This window comes from Callithrix jacchus, chromosome X, assembly GCF_049354715.1.
Source record: "Callithrix jacchus isolate 240 chromosome X, calJac240_pri, whole genome shotgun sequence".
Taxonomy (NCBI): Eukaryota; Metazoa; Chordata; class Mammalia; order Primates; family Cebidae; genus Callithrix; species Callithrix jacchus.
The window spans coordinates 62,557,480-62,575,453 of NC_133524.1; the positions used below are offsets into that span (position 1 = coordinate 62,557,480).

Genomic DNA, 17,974 nt, shown 5'->3' on the forward strand with positions numbered 1-17,974 from the left:
TTCTATATGTACTTTGTTGAAAAGTTCAACTTGTTGGCATATAATTTTTCATAATAGTCTCTTATGTTCCTTTGTATTTCTGTGTTGTCAATTATAATGTATCCTATTTTATTTTTTATTCTATTTATTTGAGTCCTTTCCATTTTTTTCTTGGTCTAGCTAAAGGTTTGTCTATTTTATGTTTTCCTAAAAACCACCTTAGATTTGTTGTTTTTTATTGCTTTTAAATATTATCTATTTGATTAATTTATATTCTAATTTTTATGATTTCTTTAATTCTGTTAACTCTGAGCTTGGTTTGTTTTTCTTTTTCTAATTCCTGGAAGTGTAAAATTAAGTTGATTGAGATTTTTTCTCTTTATAATTTAAACATTTATCACTATAACATTTCCTTTTAGTATTGCTTTTGATGCATTCATAGTTTTTAGTATGCTGTGTTTTCATTTTGATTTGCTTGGGATACATTTTTAATTTCCCTTTGATTTTCTTAACCCAATAATTGTTCAACAGTATGTTGTTTAGCTTCCACATATTTGTGATTTTTTTTTTTGTTTTTGTTCCTGGCTGTTATGCTTTCTAGTTTTTCTTCTTTCATTATGATTGGAAAATATACCTGGAATGACGTTGATCCTGTTAAATTTGTTAAGGCTTGTTTTGTGACCTAACATGTGATCTGTTTAGAGAATGTTCCCTGTGTACTTGAGAAAAATGTGTATTCTTCTGCTGTTGGGTGGAAAGTCCCATATATGTCTATTAGTTTCATTTGTTTTGTAATGTTCTTCAAGCCAGATGTTTCCTCATTTATTTTCTGTCTGGATGCTGTATCTGATATTTTGAATGAGGTACTAAAGTCCTCTTCCATTGTAGCAGGAGCAGCAGGGAACAAACCTCTCAAACACCAAACTGAGGAAGGATGTGGATATTTTTTTGGCCTGGAGCTGTGGGGTGCTACAGCCTCATTCACCGAGCTCCCCAAGCTGCAGCTTCTTTCCCCTTTTATAAGCTTACAACCCTAAAGGGGAAACTGAGGTGGAACTATGTCATTGTCCATTTGCTGGATGTCCAACCTTACAATCTTTTGGCTTCACTGATTTGCTAATTCATATGCAGCGTGAGCAGGGACCACCAGGCAAGGGGGGCTTATAGAGACAAGACAAAAGCAACAAGCTGTTTGTTGGCAGAGGTGTTTCCAGCAGGGAGTCTGGTCCATGGAGACGTAAGGGTGTGAACCAGTGCCATGCTCCAGCCAGCAGAGAGAACGTGCATTTTCAGCTCTTTGAAGGTTAACAGATAGCAGAGGCACTGGGAACTAAAGAGGGTGTCATTTTCCCAGCTCTTCGGCATTTTATTTCATTTTTTCTTCTTCACCTTCCTTCCCATCTGGAAGAGGGGAGGGAGGAGATGAAATTGAAGTAGGTAAGGGGGTCTCTCATCCCTCAATTTGAGAATCTCACCTTTTTTTTTTTTTTTTTTTTTTTTTTAGTGAGAATTCTCACTCTTACCTTCAGCCTCACTGTTGGGGTTTTCTGGTGAGACAGATTAGTAGTGGTGCAGATAAATGACAGAAAAATACTGGCCAACAATTTTTTACTATTATTGTATTGTCAATTTCTGTCTTCAGATCTGTTGATATTTGCTTTATATATATAGGTTCTCAAATGTTGGGTGTGTATATATTTATAATTGTTTTATTCTCCTGCAGAATTGACCCTTTTATCATTACATAGTTAGCCTTCTTTGTCTCTAGAGTTTCATACATAAAATGTATTTTGTCTGATATAAGTATAGCCACTCCTGCTTTCTTTTGGTGACCATTTGCATGTAATATTTATTACACCCCTCCATTTTCAGCTTATTTGTGCCCTTAAATCTAAAGTGACTGTCTTGTTGACAGCATATTACTAGATCCTGTTTTTTAAAGTCTACTTATTAGCAAGCAATGGTTTTGTATAATAAAGAAGAAAAATTTATTCAGCCATTCTCTGCCTTTGTTTAGTGAGTGTGTGTGTGTGTGTCTGTGTGTGTGTGTGGTATGTGTGTGTGTTGGTACACTTGATGATATATCACAGGTCTCTTAGGCTCTGATTATTTTTCTTTATTTTCTCTTTCTGCCCTTCAGACTAGGTAATCTCAGTTAACCTGTCAACATCAAGTTTGATGCTTCTTTCTATAGCCAGCTGAAATCTGCTGTTGAGCTCTCCAGTAGACTTTTTATTTCAGTTATTATCCATTTCAACTTCAGAATTTCCATTAATAGCCTCTGTGGAATAAGACATCTTATATTCCTTTTGTTCTGTGACATGTTTTTTTTTTTCCATTTTAATGTTTACAACTTAATAAATCTCTTGATGATTGCAGACATATATGGCTGATCGGTAGTATTCAGAAACATTACAGTAATGGCAGTTTTTTCAACTGGTGTGTAGTCCTCAATAATCATATATGAAATTGCTTTCAAACCAGTAAGACTGCATTTATGCATCCATCATTTTCAGGACTGTTGGTAACCTGGGTATATTTCTGCAAATAACTTTGCCTCCTTGTGTCACAAGGCCCAATTCACTCACATTTATCTCAGTGACAGTACCTTTGGTAATAACACCCAAAGTTGTATACAGTGGGGATGAGGAATTCTTCTTTACACCAAGTATTGGTAGGCAAAAGGTGGCTTTCAGTTCAGGATGTGTCACATGGCCTTTCTTGAACTGCAAGCCCATTGGCCTGATGAATCTTTCATGTTTATGTGGTTTTCCTGTAAAGCCATCTCCAACAAAGCAGACTTTGGGCATGTACTTTAGGCAGTGGGACTTCCCATTTTCCCACCTTCTCTTTTCATTTCCGTTTAATCATATTGTAAAGTACTTTAGCTCGAGATGGTCCCTCTTTATCCAGCAGATAGGCGGGTACTGCTCCCTGTGGAGTCTTTTCATCATTCTTTTGTTTGGTGTTTCTCTTTTCATGCATCTTGATAGTCTTTTTCATTTGAATATTCTCAGCAGGGCACTGTTTATGGTAAAGCTTAGACTTCAGACCATTTTCTTTGCCTTTAAACATTCATGAGCCTCTCAACTTTACTTCTTTCTCTTTTTCTCATGGTAATCCAAACAGTATCCGTAGTGTTTACGGTGTAATTCACTGTATTCATTCTGTGGCATGGTGACGGCTGCAGAGCTGCCAGGAGCAGCCCCTGGGGTGCAAAAACACCCTCGATTTTCAGGTCTCAGAGATCCATGAGTGGCTGCACAGAACGCGACAGGAAAGGCTGTTCCTTGACATATTTTCTTGTAATCTGTAAGCATAAATCTTTGTCAAATAAGCCTGACATCTGGGCTTGCACAGGGACAGTATTTTTAAATAGTTTTTAAAGAAACGGGGTCTGACTTTATTGCCCAGGCTAGATTTGAGCTCCTTGACTCAAGCAATACTTTCACCTTAGCCTCTCAATTAGCTAGACTTGAGGGACTCATGCCACTATGCCCAACTCAGGAAGGACGGTTTTTCTTTACTTTTTCTTTCCCTGTATTTAGGCCATACATTTTAGTTTCTTTGTATGCCTCATAATTTTTTGTGGAAGACTGAACATTTTAAATAATATAATTGGCAACCTTGGAAATCAGATTCTCTCTTCTTCCTAAGGTTTGTTGTTGTAATTGTTGTTTAGTGACTTGTGAAGTAATTCTTTAAAGTCTGTATTATTTATTGTGTGGCCACTGTCATCTCTTCTTGGAATAGCTTTATTGTCGGCTATTGGTTCAAAAAGAAATTTCTTAAATGCCTTGAACCATTAACTCTTCCTCCAAAGAGGCTTTGCATCCATATTGGGGCACAGTCTCAACACCTAGAAAGCATTTGACATCTTTCCTTTAGCCTTCACTTCCTGATTACATAGAACCACAATGGCAAACAAAGGTGAGGTATAATCTCACGCCAGTTAGAATGGCGATCATTAAAAAATCTGGAGACAACAGATGCTGGAGAGGATGTGGAGAAAAAGGAACACTTTTACACTGTTGGTGGGAGTGTAAATTAGTCCAACCATTGCAGAAGACGGTGTGGCGATTCCTCAAGGCCTTAGAAATAGAAATCCCATTTGACCCAGCAATCCCATTACTGGGCATATATCCAAAGGTCTATAAATCGTTCTACTACAAGGACACATGCACACGAATGTTCATTGCAGCACTGTTTACAATAGCAAAGACCTGGAATCAACCCAAATGCCCATCGATGATAGACTGGATTGGGAAAATGTGGCACATATACACCATGGAATATTATGCAGCAATCAGAAATGATGAGTTCGTGTCGTTTGTAGGGACATGGATGAATCTGGAGAACATCATTCTCAGCAAACTGACACAAGAACAGAAAATGAAACACCGCATATTCTCACTCATAGGCGAGTGATGAAAAATGAGAACACATGGACACAGAGAGGGGAGTGCTAAACACTGGGGTCTATAGGGGGGAAATGGGAGGGCCAGTGGGAGGGGGAGGTGGGGAGGGATTGCCAGGGGAGAAATACCAAATATGGGTGAAGGGGAGAAAGCAAACAAAACACACTGCAATGTGTGTACCTATGCAACTGTATTGCATGCTCTGCACATGTACCCCAAAACCTAAAATGCAATTAAAAAAAAAAAAAAAAAGGTGAGGTATAAGGGACTTTTCAGGTCTTCCATGAACACATGCACAACCCTACACAAGCATGTGTCCTTCTAGATCCCCAGGAATACGTGGAAGCTTTTCAAAGCCCCTTCTGGACATCTGATTCACAGCTTTTCCTTTAAAGTTTTTTGGTCAGCTTCATGTTTGCTGTAGCTGTTATTACCCCCCTCAGGCAGCTGTGATCTTTTTTTTTTAAAGTGTCTCTAATTGTTTTCAACAAACATCCCTGAGGAAAAAGCTGTTCGTTGTTTGTGAGCTCTAAGTTACATCAAATAAACACAAGTCCTTGAAAAAGCTGGGTTTTTCAATGAACTTTCAGACAGGTCAGATAATGATAATTCTATCGAGATGGGACTTTGGAGAAGTTCTAAATTTGTTCAGTTTCCTCTGTTAGCTTTTAGGCTGCTAATTCTCATGGCTACTGTGGTTGTGAGGCTGTTGGCTTTCAAGATCACCATGGCTCTGGGAAGAGGAGATGGGGCTAGAGCACATTCAGAACAATTTTTCCTGTTCTTACCAAGGTTTAGCCAGGCTTTTTCATTTTTGTTTCATTTGGTTTAAATAAACACTATTTGTCTTTTTTTTTTTTTTTTTTTGGAAACAGAGTTTTGTTCTTGTTGCCCAGGCTGGAGTGCAATGGCACAGTCTTGGCTCATTGCAACCTCCACCTCCTGGGTTCAAGCAATTCTCCTGCATCAGCCTCCCAAGTAGCTGGGATTACAGGCACCTGCCACCATGCCCAGATAATTTTTGTATTTTTAGTAGAGACAGGGTTTTATCATGTTGGCCAGGATGGTCTCGAACTCCTGACCTCAGGCAATCCACATGCCTTGGCATCTCAAAGTGCTGGCATTACAGGTGTGAGTCATAGCATCTGGCTAAATAAATACTGCTTAGATTATTGCAAACCTCTCATTAATTTCCAGATGCCACCAGTGAAGGATGTCCAGGTTCTTGGTGTCTTGAACAAATAATTGAACAAAATGCACAAACAAAGCAAGGAAGGAATGAAGGGATTTATTGAAAATGAAAATACACTCCACAGTGTGGGAGCACACCAGAGCATAGGGGCTCGAGAGCCCCGTTACATAATTTTAGAGAGTTTACCCGCTAGAGGATTCCATTGGTAACTTGGGGTACACCTTATGTAAATGAAGACGATGAAGTAAAGTTACAAAGTTATCTACTTGGCCTACACCCTATGGAGATGATATTTCCCATCATAGCTGAAGTATAAATTGGCCTTATGTTCCCTACCTCCAGATCCTACTTTCCTGCCTCAGAGAGTTCTGGAAAAGTTAATTTTAATAATTTGCCTGTGTTGTCATTGCTTTTACTGATAAGCAGATTTTTTAAGGTCCCTTCGCTGTCATTTCCACTGACATCATCCATTAGTATATTTGAATTTAGGTAGCTATCAAAACATTTCATGGCATACATGTAATTACATGAACTTTTAAACATTTGGAGGGTTGTTACTGTACATTGTTTTCTCTATTTTTAATTTCTACTGTGGGAAAAGAAGTGCTTTCTAAACAAGCTGATATTAATGTTAACTGAAATACAAAGTCACTCATAGACAGATTTTAATGACATCTTTCCTGGATAATCAATGACTCACAAGAAATCATTTTAACCCAACTTATTATTATTTGAGTAAAAGCCAAGGCTATGTATAACTAGTCTAATGTCAAACAGTCTTCATAATTTTTATCAGCTGAACTTGGTTTCAGGCTTCTGTGAATATGTCAGAGGCTGTAAGAGTACAAGGATGGGCCAGGCACAGTGGCTCACTCCTTTAATCCCAGCACTTTGGGAGGCCGAGGCAGGCAGATCACCTGAGGTTGGGAGTTCATGATCGGCCTGACCAACGTGCTGAAACTGCATCTGTACTAAAAATACAAAATTAGCTGGCCATGGTGGCAGATGCCTGTAATCCCAGCTACTCAGGAGGCGAAAGCAGGAGAATCGCTTGAACCCAGGAGGCAGAGGTTGCAGTGAGCCAAGATCATAACATTGCACTCCAACCTGGGCAACAAGAATGAAATTCTGTCTCAAAAAAAAAAGAGTACTACAAGGATGAAATATTTATAAAATATTCATTGAACACGTATCACATACATAAAGGTATCTAGGTGTTGGGATTGGGGAAAGCAGAGATACAAACATGAATGTGGACAGATCTTGCTTTTAGTATAGTTCACAGCCTAGTGGAGAGAAACAAACTTGTTACAACTAGCAGGAGTTAAGTGGGTGAAGACGAGGGGAGAACACTGAGTGTGGAGAGCACTACTCATTAATCTTGACCCCACGATTGTCTTTCATACCTCCATGCCCTTTCATATACTATTCCATCTGCCTAGCATGTCCTCCCCAATTTCCTTTCCTCCTCCCTGATAAAATCAGCTCAAATTTTACCTCTCTTGCCTCAGACAACAGAATTATTTACCCCTCCTTGGCTTTCCCCTAGCATTTATAAACAAACTTATGAGAACATATTATATGTCCATGGTTATTTGTTTACATGTTTATCCCGCCTACCAGAATGTGAGCACTTCACAGAGACTGCATCTTATTTCTTGTAGAATTCCCAGCACCTAGAGCAGTGCTAAGTACTTAGTATGTAGGATGGGAATGAAAAATTAGCGGTAGAGGGAATATTTGAACCCATATACCCTGACTCCAGCTCCAAATGCAGAAGGCGTCTCACTATACTAAGACATCTCTTACCATTCCTGCAGGGAGCCTTCAAGGATTACCAGCATCCTAAACTCACGGGGTGGCCAGGAGTGTACTGTACCTATGTCATTATATGGTTGACATATTTAATATAACAAGAATGCATTTGCATCATCAAGCATTCCTTGTTCTGGAAGCTTCTGAAATACTTTTAAAACTGTGTTTGTTATGTACTTCGCTGGCCACAGAAGTACTCCTGCAGCTGAGATAAAACAGAGCAGCTCTTGAAAAAAGCAATACATAACCGTTTGAGGAAGGAAGTGTTAACAAACAAACAGCATGTTACTTTGAAATAAGAACAATTAAAATTTGTAACCTCTATGATCCTTCTATTCCCTCTTTTCCCCCTACTCTATTTGCCACCAAATATATCTCGAATTTCATCTGGAAGATTTTGGAAACTAACTAGACTTCATCTGATGACGTCATGCATTGTGTCGTCTCTCACTTTAGCTAATGACTTAATTATAAAGACAGAAAACAGAATGTACTCCATTCCATACATTTAACAAAGGAGTTAAATTGGAGAGAATCAAGAAAGATCAAGCCCAGTGTTGTTAACTGAATGAGATGCTCAAGATACATTTATCACTATTAAAGTCATAAGAAAGGCACTCTTTTTTTCCAATTTACTATAAGTTGTAGAATGACATAGCCATATTTCCCTATAGCTTTTGACTAAGGGTCTTGGGATGTGGATAGGTAGCACAGAAAGAAAAAGAGATGGAGGAGAGAAAGAAGAGAGAAGAGGAGAGAGAGAGAAAAAAAAACTTCACCAATGAATCATAGGAGTGTTTTCTGAAGAAGCCACTTTCATAACAGCTCCTCAGCTGTCATTAATGCCCAGAGAACACATATTCGCTGAACACTTACTCTAGCAGAGACCATTTCCTGTAGCATATGATGCAGCTTCCCTGCATGAATTTCAAATGATCTTTCCCTAGACCTTCCTTATATAGAGAGAAGAAAATAGTAAGTATATAACCTACAGTTTTCTTGTCCTTCTGGAGTGTCAAGCACTAGAAATGTTTTTGTGTGGGGAAGATTGAATCCAGTATAAATTGAGGTTACATTTATCAGTGTGGTTTTAATTAGTTTGGAAAACAGAATGTGTGTAGTACAAAATGTTTTAGATATGCTGGAGACATAGGTCCTTCCTAATGGAACATGGGATAGTGGAAGGTAGCAGAAAAATGAGTCCCTGTTCAAAACCTGGGAATAATGGGTCTTCAAATCAAATCACTGTGTGTCTACTTTGCCTGAAGTCCTGAAAAAATGAATGAGTTGTGAAAATCAACAGACTGTTACTTTCCTGTAAACATTTTGTCTAAAGCTTCAACATTTGGTGTGGGAGTGGGAGGGCAAGAATCTACATCGTTTAATGATACAAAGCTTTTGGGTCTCCTTTGAAATAAAATCCTAAATTTTGAATAAGCTCAATTGTTTTTAGCTCTGGCTATGACAGTTTTTGCTGTGATATGTATCATTTTGAGAATGCATTGAAGATAAAAAATAAAAGCCAATTTTTTGGGAGGGTAATGTAAAACCAGATAGGCTGACAAGGGTGCTCTTATTGCTAGAGGGAAATCCTATTTTTACAAACCACAGAAAATATGCTATTTCTTAGACTTATTTATTTGCTAAGTGTTACTACCTATAAACTATTCAAGAGCACACAAACAGATGGGTATAATTAGAGGTTAAGAAACAATCTTTACCTCATTTATGATATAATTGCTCTATGTGATTTATTTATTATAAATAAAATGGAAAAATTTAAATTTTGGATTTTCTCAGAGTGGTTTTAAGTGAACATTTTCATTTTGAGAATAGAAAATTTTTCAAAACCTTTTGCCTCTAGAGTATCTGAGAAACCCTTTACTTTATAGTTCTCTCTGGAATTTCTGTAACTTCTTTAGCTGATGTGCTTGACATGGGATGGAGATAGGCTACATTAGTCATAACATGTCAGAACTGGATTGTGTAGGTAATGATGTGGCTCTATTGATAGCATATATGTGAATGCACTTAGGCAACTCTAAGATGTGATGTAAATGTAAATGATTGCTCATATGTTATTACTGTTATTGAAGTTTTAGAACTTATTTTGTTTGCCATTAGGTAAAATGTGATGGTTTGTTTGATATAATACAGATTTGAATTTGTTCTCTTAAAAGCTAATTATCGGCCGGGCGCGGTGGCTCACGCCTATAATCCCAGCACTTTGGGAGGCCGAGGCGGGTGGATCACGAGGTCAAGACCATCCTGGTCAACATGGTGAAACCCCGTCTCTACTAAAAATACAAAAATTAGCTGGGCATGGTGGTGCGCGCCTGTAGTCCCAGCTACTCGGGAGGCTGAGGCAGAATTGCTTGAACCCAGAAGGCGGAGGTTGCGGTGAGCCGAGATCGTGCCATTGCACTCCAGTCTGGGTAACAACAGCGAAATGCCGTCTCAAAAAAAAAAAAAAAAAAAAAAAGCTAATTATATGTGTTCTCATCCTTTAGGTACCACTCATTAAGTGAGAACATGCAATATTTGCTTTTCTGTTCCTGTGTTAGTTTGCTAAGGATAATGCCCTCCAGTTCCATTCATGTCCGTACAAAGGACATGATCTCATTCTTTTTATGGCTGCATAGAATTCTATGGTGTATATGTACCACATTTTCTTTTTTTTTTTTTCTTTTTGAGACGGAGTTTTGCTCTTGTTACCCAGGCTGTAGTGCAATGGGGCGATCTCGGTTCACTGCAACCTCCACCTCCTGGGTTCAGGCAATTCTCCTGCCTCAGCCTCCTGAGTAGCTGGGATTACAGGCACATGCCACCATGCCCAGCTCATTTTTTTTATTTTTAGTAGAGACAGGGTTTCACCATGTTGACCAGGATGGTCTCAATCTGTTGACCTCGTGATCCACCCACCTCCGCCCCTCAAAGTGCTGGAATTACAGGCTTGAGTCACCGCTCCCGTCCTGTACCACATTTTCTTTATCCAGTCTAGCACTGATGGGCATTTAGGTTGAATGTTTTTGCTATTGTGAATAGTGCTGCAATGAACATACATATGCCAGTGTCTTTATAATATAATGATTTCTATCCTTTATGTATATACACAGTAAGGGGATTGCTGGGTCAAATGGTATTTCTGTCTTTAGGTCTTTGAGGACATATAGATGGGAACAACAAACACTGGGGCCTAACAGAGGGAGGAGAATGGGAGGAGGAAGAGGATCAGGAAAAATTACTAATGAGTACTGGGCCTAACACCTGGGTAATGAAATAATCTGTACAACAAATCCCCATGACACAAATTTACCTATGTAACAAATCTGCACATGTACCCCTGAACTTAAAAGTTAAAAAAAGTAATTCTAGAAACTGTGGTCCAGTTCAGAGAAGAAACAAAGGAAAAAAAAGCTTAGTATTTTTTTTTTTTTTTTTGAGACGGAGTTTCGCTCTTGTTACCCAGGCTGGAGTGCAATGGCGCGATCTCGGCTCACCGCAACCTCCGCAGGATGGCCTCCATCTCTTGACCTCGTGATCCACCCACCTCAGCCTCCCAAAGTGCTGGGATTACAGGCTTGAGCCACCAGGCCCGGCAAGCTTAGTATTCTTATGATGATTGAACTATAGTCATTTCTCAATTATTTGGGCCCCACCAGAAATCCTACACAGCAGATAATTTTTGATATGTATATTTTCTTTAAGGATATCTTTTATGAAAAACAAAATTGCTAGAAGTCGATGGGAAGAGCAGCTGTCTTAGTAGGTATCCCATAGTCTCTATCAAAGCATGCATTCACAAAACTCAATAACAAGCGGCTTGGTCACCTGCAGATAATTGAGAATTTATTATTTTATTATTGACATGATTACTGCTGGGTAAATCTGTTCTATGTGGTTAATGGGCTTTCTTGAACATTTCCAAAGTTTTGACTTGGTGGAAATGGCCAGATGTTTCTGTCTCTATCTAGGATGTCATTTGGCAGATTCTGGAAAAGATGAAGTAAAGTTTATAGAAGAACCTGAGACTAATCTTGGAAAATTTCTCTGTGCAAATGCAAACAGAATAAATTGTATTTCATAATAAAAATATTAGTGGGAGAGAGAAGAAAGTAGAAGACTTTGATCTTTTTTTCTTGGTGGAAATTCCTCCTTGAGGTCACTTGTAGCAGATTTTGGCTGTATATGTTTCTCTGCTTTTTTAAAATTCGGATGCAAGTTTGCAATCATTTGCTTAATCATATTCTTAAACAAGTTATAGGCAAACTCTGAATCTTCAACACGTGGCTATCTGGTGACAAACCTCTTAGTTTCTTAAAACAAATTACATCCAGTTCTATAATTTCATCTGAGTAATGTGATTTTCCAAAGTATGCCAGTCTTTAAAGCATTCGTCTGTGGATTTTTTCAAACAGTAACAATAAAAGATAACGACTCTATTTTTTTGTTGTCATTTTTAAGACAGGGTCTGGCTCTGTCACCCAGGCTGGAGTGCAGTGATGCCCTCTTTGCTTATTGCAACCTCTGCCTCCAGGGCTCAAGCCATTCTCCCACCTCAGCCTCCAGAGTAGCTGGGACTACAGGCCTACACCACCATGCCTGACTAATTTTTGTATTTTTTGTAGAGATGAGGTTTCAGCACATGTTGCCCAGGCTGGTCTCAAATCCTGGGTTCAAGCGATCCTCCTGCCTTGGCCTTCCAAAGCGCTGAGATTATAGACATGAACCACCGTGCCCAGCCAACAACTCCTTTCAACACATGTCATAAGCTAAAACATCATCTTTGAAACTTTTCTCCCCACTCACCTTCCTTTTTTGAGCAAATGTGACTATTTGCTTTCACCATCTTCAATGCTTTCATTTATCACTCCTTGCCAATAATATTAGGCATGAGGTGTTGACTAAGGCACTGTATCATATTAATCTTCATATACTTGTAATTTGAAAAACTCTTCCCTGCCCAGCAAATTTTAACTCTTTCCTTTAAGGCTCAACTCATAGCTCCCTATACTTTTTAATGCTTAATCATTTACCCAGTTTATAATTATGAATTACATGATTATTTGATTATTGTCTGTCTCCCCATTCCTCACCACATTGTTATAAGCTCCTTGAGATTAGAGTCCTCATCTTATTTTACATCCTCAGCCTCTAACATGTTGCGTGGTGCATAGTTGGCACTAAATAAATATTTTGGAATGAATTAATTAATAAAGTAATGTCAGCAGATGACTACATATTATATGCTTCTTGAATTCTTTCCTAATCTCTTCAACCACCACACCTACCTCCCACTCTACTGACAAGAGTTGAGTATTTCCTCTTCTGTATGTCAATGGAAATTTGCAAGCAACCTGGGTGACCAATCATATACCCAGGTTTACCTGGGACATCCCCAATTTATGCCTATTGTTCGTGCATAACTATCAGTAAACACTCCCTTCATTCACAAAAGTATCCCAGCTTAATTGAAATGTTCTTAACTGTAATTGAAATGTTCATCCTCTATAGAAGTACATTTCAGCACTTTCTAGTGTCACTTCTAGCCAACTTTTTATTAGTTGGTTGAGTTCTTTTTTTTTTTTTGAGACAGAGTTTCGCTCCTTACCCGGGCTGGAGTGTGCAATGGCACGATCTCGGCTCACCGCAACCTCTGCCTCCTGGGTTCAGGCAATTCTCCTGCTTCAGCCTCCCAAGTAGCTGGGATTACAGGCACACGCCACCTTGCCCAGCTAATTTTTTGTGTTTTTAGTAGAGACGGGGTTTCACCACCTTGACCAGGATGGTCTCGATCTCTTGACCTTGTGATCCACCCACCTCGGCCTCCCAAAGTGCTGGGATTACAGGCTTGAGCCACCGTGCCCGGCCTAGTTGGTTGAGTTCTTTAAGGACAGGCTTAGTTCTGGTTTCTCTTTCTAACTCTGGGGCTTAGCACAATTTCTGGCACTCGGGGACTGTTCTTTTGAATAAAAATACATTCTTGCTATCTTGACCCAAGAAGGTTTGCATTATAAAAGAGACACATGCATATAGACAAACACATGACACCTTCACACTTACACAGGTTTTAGAAAATATCATCAACATTTTTCTTAAGATATTCTTGCTTTAGGTTTTGAAAGAGAAATCCAGGTTTATTTCTGCTAAGCTATTTCCCTTCTACTTTGGATTACTGAGTAGGAAACTTCCACAATAATAACAAGTAATTTCAATGAGGGTTTCCTATGTTTGTGAGATTTTCCCTGAATTTAAATTTGCTATTATATGTCTACCTAAGCATGGTGAAAGTATATATACCAATAACAATTTGGACAGAACTAAATATTTGATATTATGAAATAAACATTCTATGGTCCACTAGCTAAACTTATCTTTTACAGGTACCTCTCATTTGCCAAAAAAATATACATTAAACAGTTAGGGGTTTTGTTTTGTTTTGTTTTGTTTTCAAGACAGAATATTGCTCTGTCGCCCAGGCTGGAGTACAGCGCTTGGATCTCGGCTCACTCTAACCTGCTCCTCTTGAGTTTAAGCAATTCTCCTGCCTCAGCCTCCTAAGTAGCTAGGACTACAGGCACACGCCACCACACCTGGCTAATTTTTTGTATTTTTAGTAGAGATGGGGTTTCACCATGCTGGCCAAGCTGGTCTCAAACTCTTTACCTCGTGATCCACCCACCTTGGCCTTCCAAAAATGCGGGGATTACAGGCATGAGCCACCGCACCCAGCCAGTTTTTTGTTTGTTTTTTGTTTTTGTTTTGAAACAGAGTCTCGCCCTGTCTCCCAGGCTAGAGTGCAATGGCACAATCTCGGCTCACTGCAACCTCCACCTCCTGGGTTCAAGTGATTCTCCTCTCCTCAGCCTCCTGAGTAGCTGAGATTACAGGTGTGTGCCACCATGCATGGCTAATTTTTGTATTTTTAGTAGAGACGGGGTTTCACCATGTTGGTCCGGCTGGTCTTGAACTCCTGACCTCATGATCTACATGCCTCGGTCTCCCAACGTTCTGGGATTACAGGCATGAACCACTGCACTTGGCCATAAACAGTTGGTTTTAAGTGACTTTGAAGCTTTGAATAAATCTAGGGGAAATATTTCAATATCCTGTATACACTAGGAATTATTTCAAAGAAAATAAACTGTAAGTCAGATAGTAAACGTGGAACTTATAAGAAAATGGGTGTCTTTGGGTTGACTAATTCACTGAGGGAAATTTTTAATGTCGTAAGTGGTAATTTAATCATTCCAGGGGTCGTTATATGCTGCTTGAATGTCGTTTCTGAGATGTTATGTTTGGCTCTGTTTCCAAATGTGACTCCTAAAGTAAGCATACAGTTATTCATAGCATTCTTCAAACCATTAGAGGTTTTTCTTGTTTGTAGAAACAGAATTGAGGCAGGGTGTGGTGGCTCATGCCTGTAATCCCAGCACTTTGAGAGGCTGAGGTGGGTGGATCACCTGAGGTCAAGAGTTCGAGACCAGTCTGGCCAACATGGTGAAACCTCGTCTCTACTAAAAATACAAAATTAGCCGGGCATGGTGGTGAATGCCTGTAGTCCCGGCTACTTGAGAGGCTGAGGCAGGAGAATTGCTTGAACTCAGTGTGAGCCGAGATCACACCACTGTACTACAACCTGGGCAACAAGAGCTGGGCAACAAGAGGGAAACTCTCTCTCTCTCTCTCTCTCTCTCTCTCTCTCACACACACACACACACACACACACACAGAACTGAGATGTAACTAGAAATCTCTGGCATACTGGTCACATAAGTAGCCTGTTATTTAATTATTTATTTATTTTGAGACAGAGTCTCACTCTGTCATCCATGCTGGAGTGCAGTGCTGTGATCTCACCTCACTGCAACCTCCACCTCCCAGGTTCAAGCGATTTTCCTGCCTCAGCCTCCTGAGTAGCTGAGATTACAGGCACCAGCCACCACACCCAGCTAATTTTTGTATTTTAAGTAGAGAGGGGTTTCGCCTTGTTGGCCAGGCTGGTCTTGAACTCCTGACCTCAAGTGATCCACCTGCCTCGGCCCAAAGTGCCAGGATTACAGGCATGAGCCATGGTGCCCAGTCAGTAGCCTATTTTTAGATGAGTCAGCACAGCTTCTGCCTGAAGTGCTCATCAGTGCTCACAGGTCCATAGCCTTACCTCACTGTCAGTTTTCTTTAAAAAATAAAACCAAATCCATGGTGGTATCATTACCCCCTTTAAGTATATTGAGACCCTACTGTGTTATCTTCACTTTTCTAAGCACTTTCCTAATATATATTATGCAATCCTTACAATTACCCTGTAAGGTAGCTGTCAATATCCTCATTTTACATATGAGGAAATTGAGGCTCAAAGAAAAGGACACACAGGCCAGGTTAGAACTGAAACCTGCTGGGACAGATGAGGTAGGTTAGAGAAGGAGTTTAGAAATATAATTGTCCCTAATTCTCTCCTGTAATTAATACTCTTCTTATTGTGTTCTAGTTTCTCTTGCAAGTTGAGTTGCTTTTTCTCCTTTTCTCCTTTTCTTTATCAATTACAATTAAAAAAGGGACTTCAGACACATTCAGGAAAGTACACATACATACCCTTTCTTATCTGAAACATACCTCTCTGTTTATTACCCTTACAGCCTGCTTCAGTTGTCTGAGCAATTTTAATGTTTTTCTAGTCTCCTTAGTAAATGAGGTTCCTGATATTTTGCAAAGGGTAACGCAGGAGAACATGTGCTCTTCAGGAGTGGATTTTAGCCTTAGCAAGAAGGATGTGGTATGGGATCTGGAAATGTTTCCTGGCAGAAAGGAAGAAAGAGAGTCTTTCCAAGGAAATATATATATATGGAGAGAGAGAGAGAGACATTCTTTCCAAGGAAACATATGTATTATATATATATAATTGCATCTTGTTGAAATGTGATGTTTCTCTTTCTCAAAATTGTTGTGATAAGCAGATAACTTTAGCTGTTGCTTTTTGTGTATATCGGGAGTAAATAACAGCATTATTACCATCACTGAAATTTTTATGTCTAGAATTATTTTATTTTTTTGGTTTTTTTTTTTTTTTTTTTGAGATGGAGTTTCACTCTTGTTACCCAGGCTGGAGTGCAATGGTGCAATCTGGGCTCACTGCAACCTCCACCTCCAGGGTTCAGGCAATTCTCCTGCCTCAGCCTCCTGAGTAACTAGGATTACAGGCACGCACCACCATGCCCAGCTAATTTTTTGTATTTTTAGTATAGACGCGGTTTCACCATGTTGACCAGGATGGTCTCGATCTCTTAACCTCGTGATCCACCTGACTCAGCCTCCCAAAATGCTGGGATTACAGGCTTGAGCCACCGTGCCCGGCCCTATGTCTAGAATTATTATAGAATTAGGGACTCTTTAATGTAAGTTGAGTCCCATCATTGTAAGCAGAAAAATCAAATGCCAAAAACCTGTAGTTTCTTAAGAAGAAACCTCTGAATTCTAAAATTATTTTCCTAAACTTTACTAAACATGATGTGGTATATGTGTTTATTTATAGGGACTGGTAACATCTGAACATACCAAACCAAACAGGCTAACTCTTCCACCATCACTATCACGACATTTTACCACAAAAGCATGCCACTCCATGTGGATTCCAAGCAGGCTAAAAAGAAAAAGAACTGATTAGACCTCAGAAGACCCACTGAACGGGATGACGGCCACAGCTGAGGTAGAGACACCAAAAATGGAGAAGAGTGCCTCCAAGGAAGAGAAGCAGCAGCCTAAACAGAACAGCACAGAGCAGGGCAATGCTGATTCTGAAGAGTGGATGAGCTCTGAGAGTGACCCTGAACAGATAAGCCTTAAGAGTATTGACAACAGCAAGAGCTGCCACCCTAGGGATGGTCAGTTGAAGAAAAAGGAGATGCCCTCCAAGCCACACCGCCAGCTCTGTCGATCACCCTGCCTAGATCATCCAAGCTTCTCCCAGAGCAGCATTTTACAGGATGGTAAACTTGACTTGGAGAAGGAATACCAAGCTAAGGTGGAGTTTGCTCTAAAGCTAGGCTATGCAGAGGAACAGATTCAATCAGTGCTAAACAAGCTGGGACCAGAATCACTTATTAATGATGTATTGGCAGAGCTTGTCAGACTTGGGAACAAAGGTGATTCAGAAGGGCAGATCAACTTGAGTCTGTTAGTGCCTCGTGGGCCCAGCTCTAGAGAGATTGCAAGTCCTGAATTGTCTCTTGAAGATGAAATAGACAACAGTGACAATTTGAGGCCAGTTGTCATTGATGGAAGTAATGTGGCAATGAGGTAAGCCTGGTATGTTTTTTCTCTCTTTTTAAAAAACTGCCCTGAGCTCATAAAAATTTTCTTCCTTTGGAAATGAGAACACATGGACACAGAAAGGGGAGTACTAAACACTGGGGTCTATTGGGGGGAAAAGGGGAGGGCCAGTGGGAGGGGGAGGTGGGGAGGGATAGCCTGGGGAGAAATGCCAAATGTGGGTGAAGGGGAGAAGAAAAGCAAAGCACACTGCCATGTGTGTACCTACGCAACTGTCTTCATGCTCTGCTCATGTACCCCAAAA

At 39.8% G+C, this 17,974-nt stretch overlaps 2 protein-coding genes and 1 pseudogene across 3 annotated transcripts in view; 1 reads left to right on the top strand and 2 right to left on the bottom strand.

The window, feature by feature from the left end:
- Positions 1–17,974, top strand: part of ZC3H12B (zinc finger CCCH-type containing 12B) — a 583,808-nt gene that overhangs the window by 548,000 nt on the left and 17,834 nt on the right. For both annotated transcript variants that reach the window (XM_078362809.1, XM_078362810.1), the window contains one exon: positions 16,934–17,697. In XM_078362809.1, the coding sequence (XP_078218935.1) occupies positions 17,090–17,697 (608 nt within the window). In that variant the 5' untranslated portion in view covers positions 16,934–17,089. The remainder of the gene's footprint in view (positions 1–16,933; positions 17,698–17,974) is intronic.
- Positions 2,349–3,349, bottom strand: LOC118150581 (ribosome biogenesis protein NSA2 homolog pseudogene; annotated as a pseudogene).
- The window catches only part of LAS1L (LAS1 like ribosome biogenesis factor), a 56,427-nt gene continuing 45,033 nt past the window's right edge, over positions 6,581–17,974 (bottom strand). Inside the window, exon 12 of the mRNA XM_078362816.1 lies at positions 6,581–6,696. Coding sequence (XP_078218942.1) covers positions 6,615–6,696 — 82 coding nt within the window. The 3' untranslated portion in view covers positions 6,581–6,614. The remainder of the gene's footprint in view (positions 6,697–17,974) is intronic.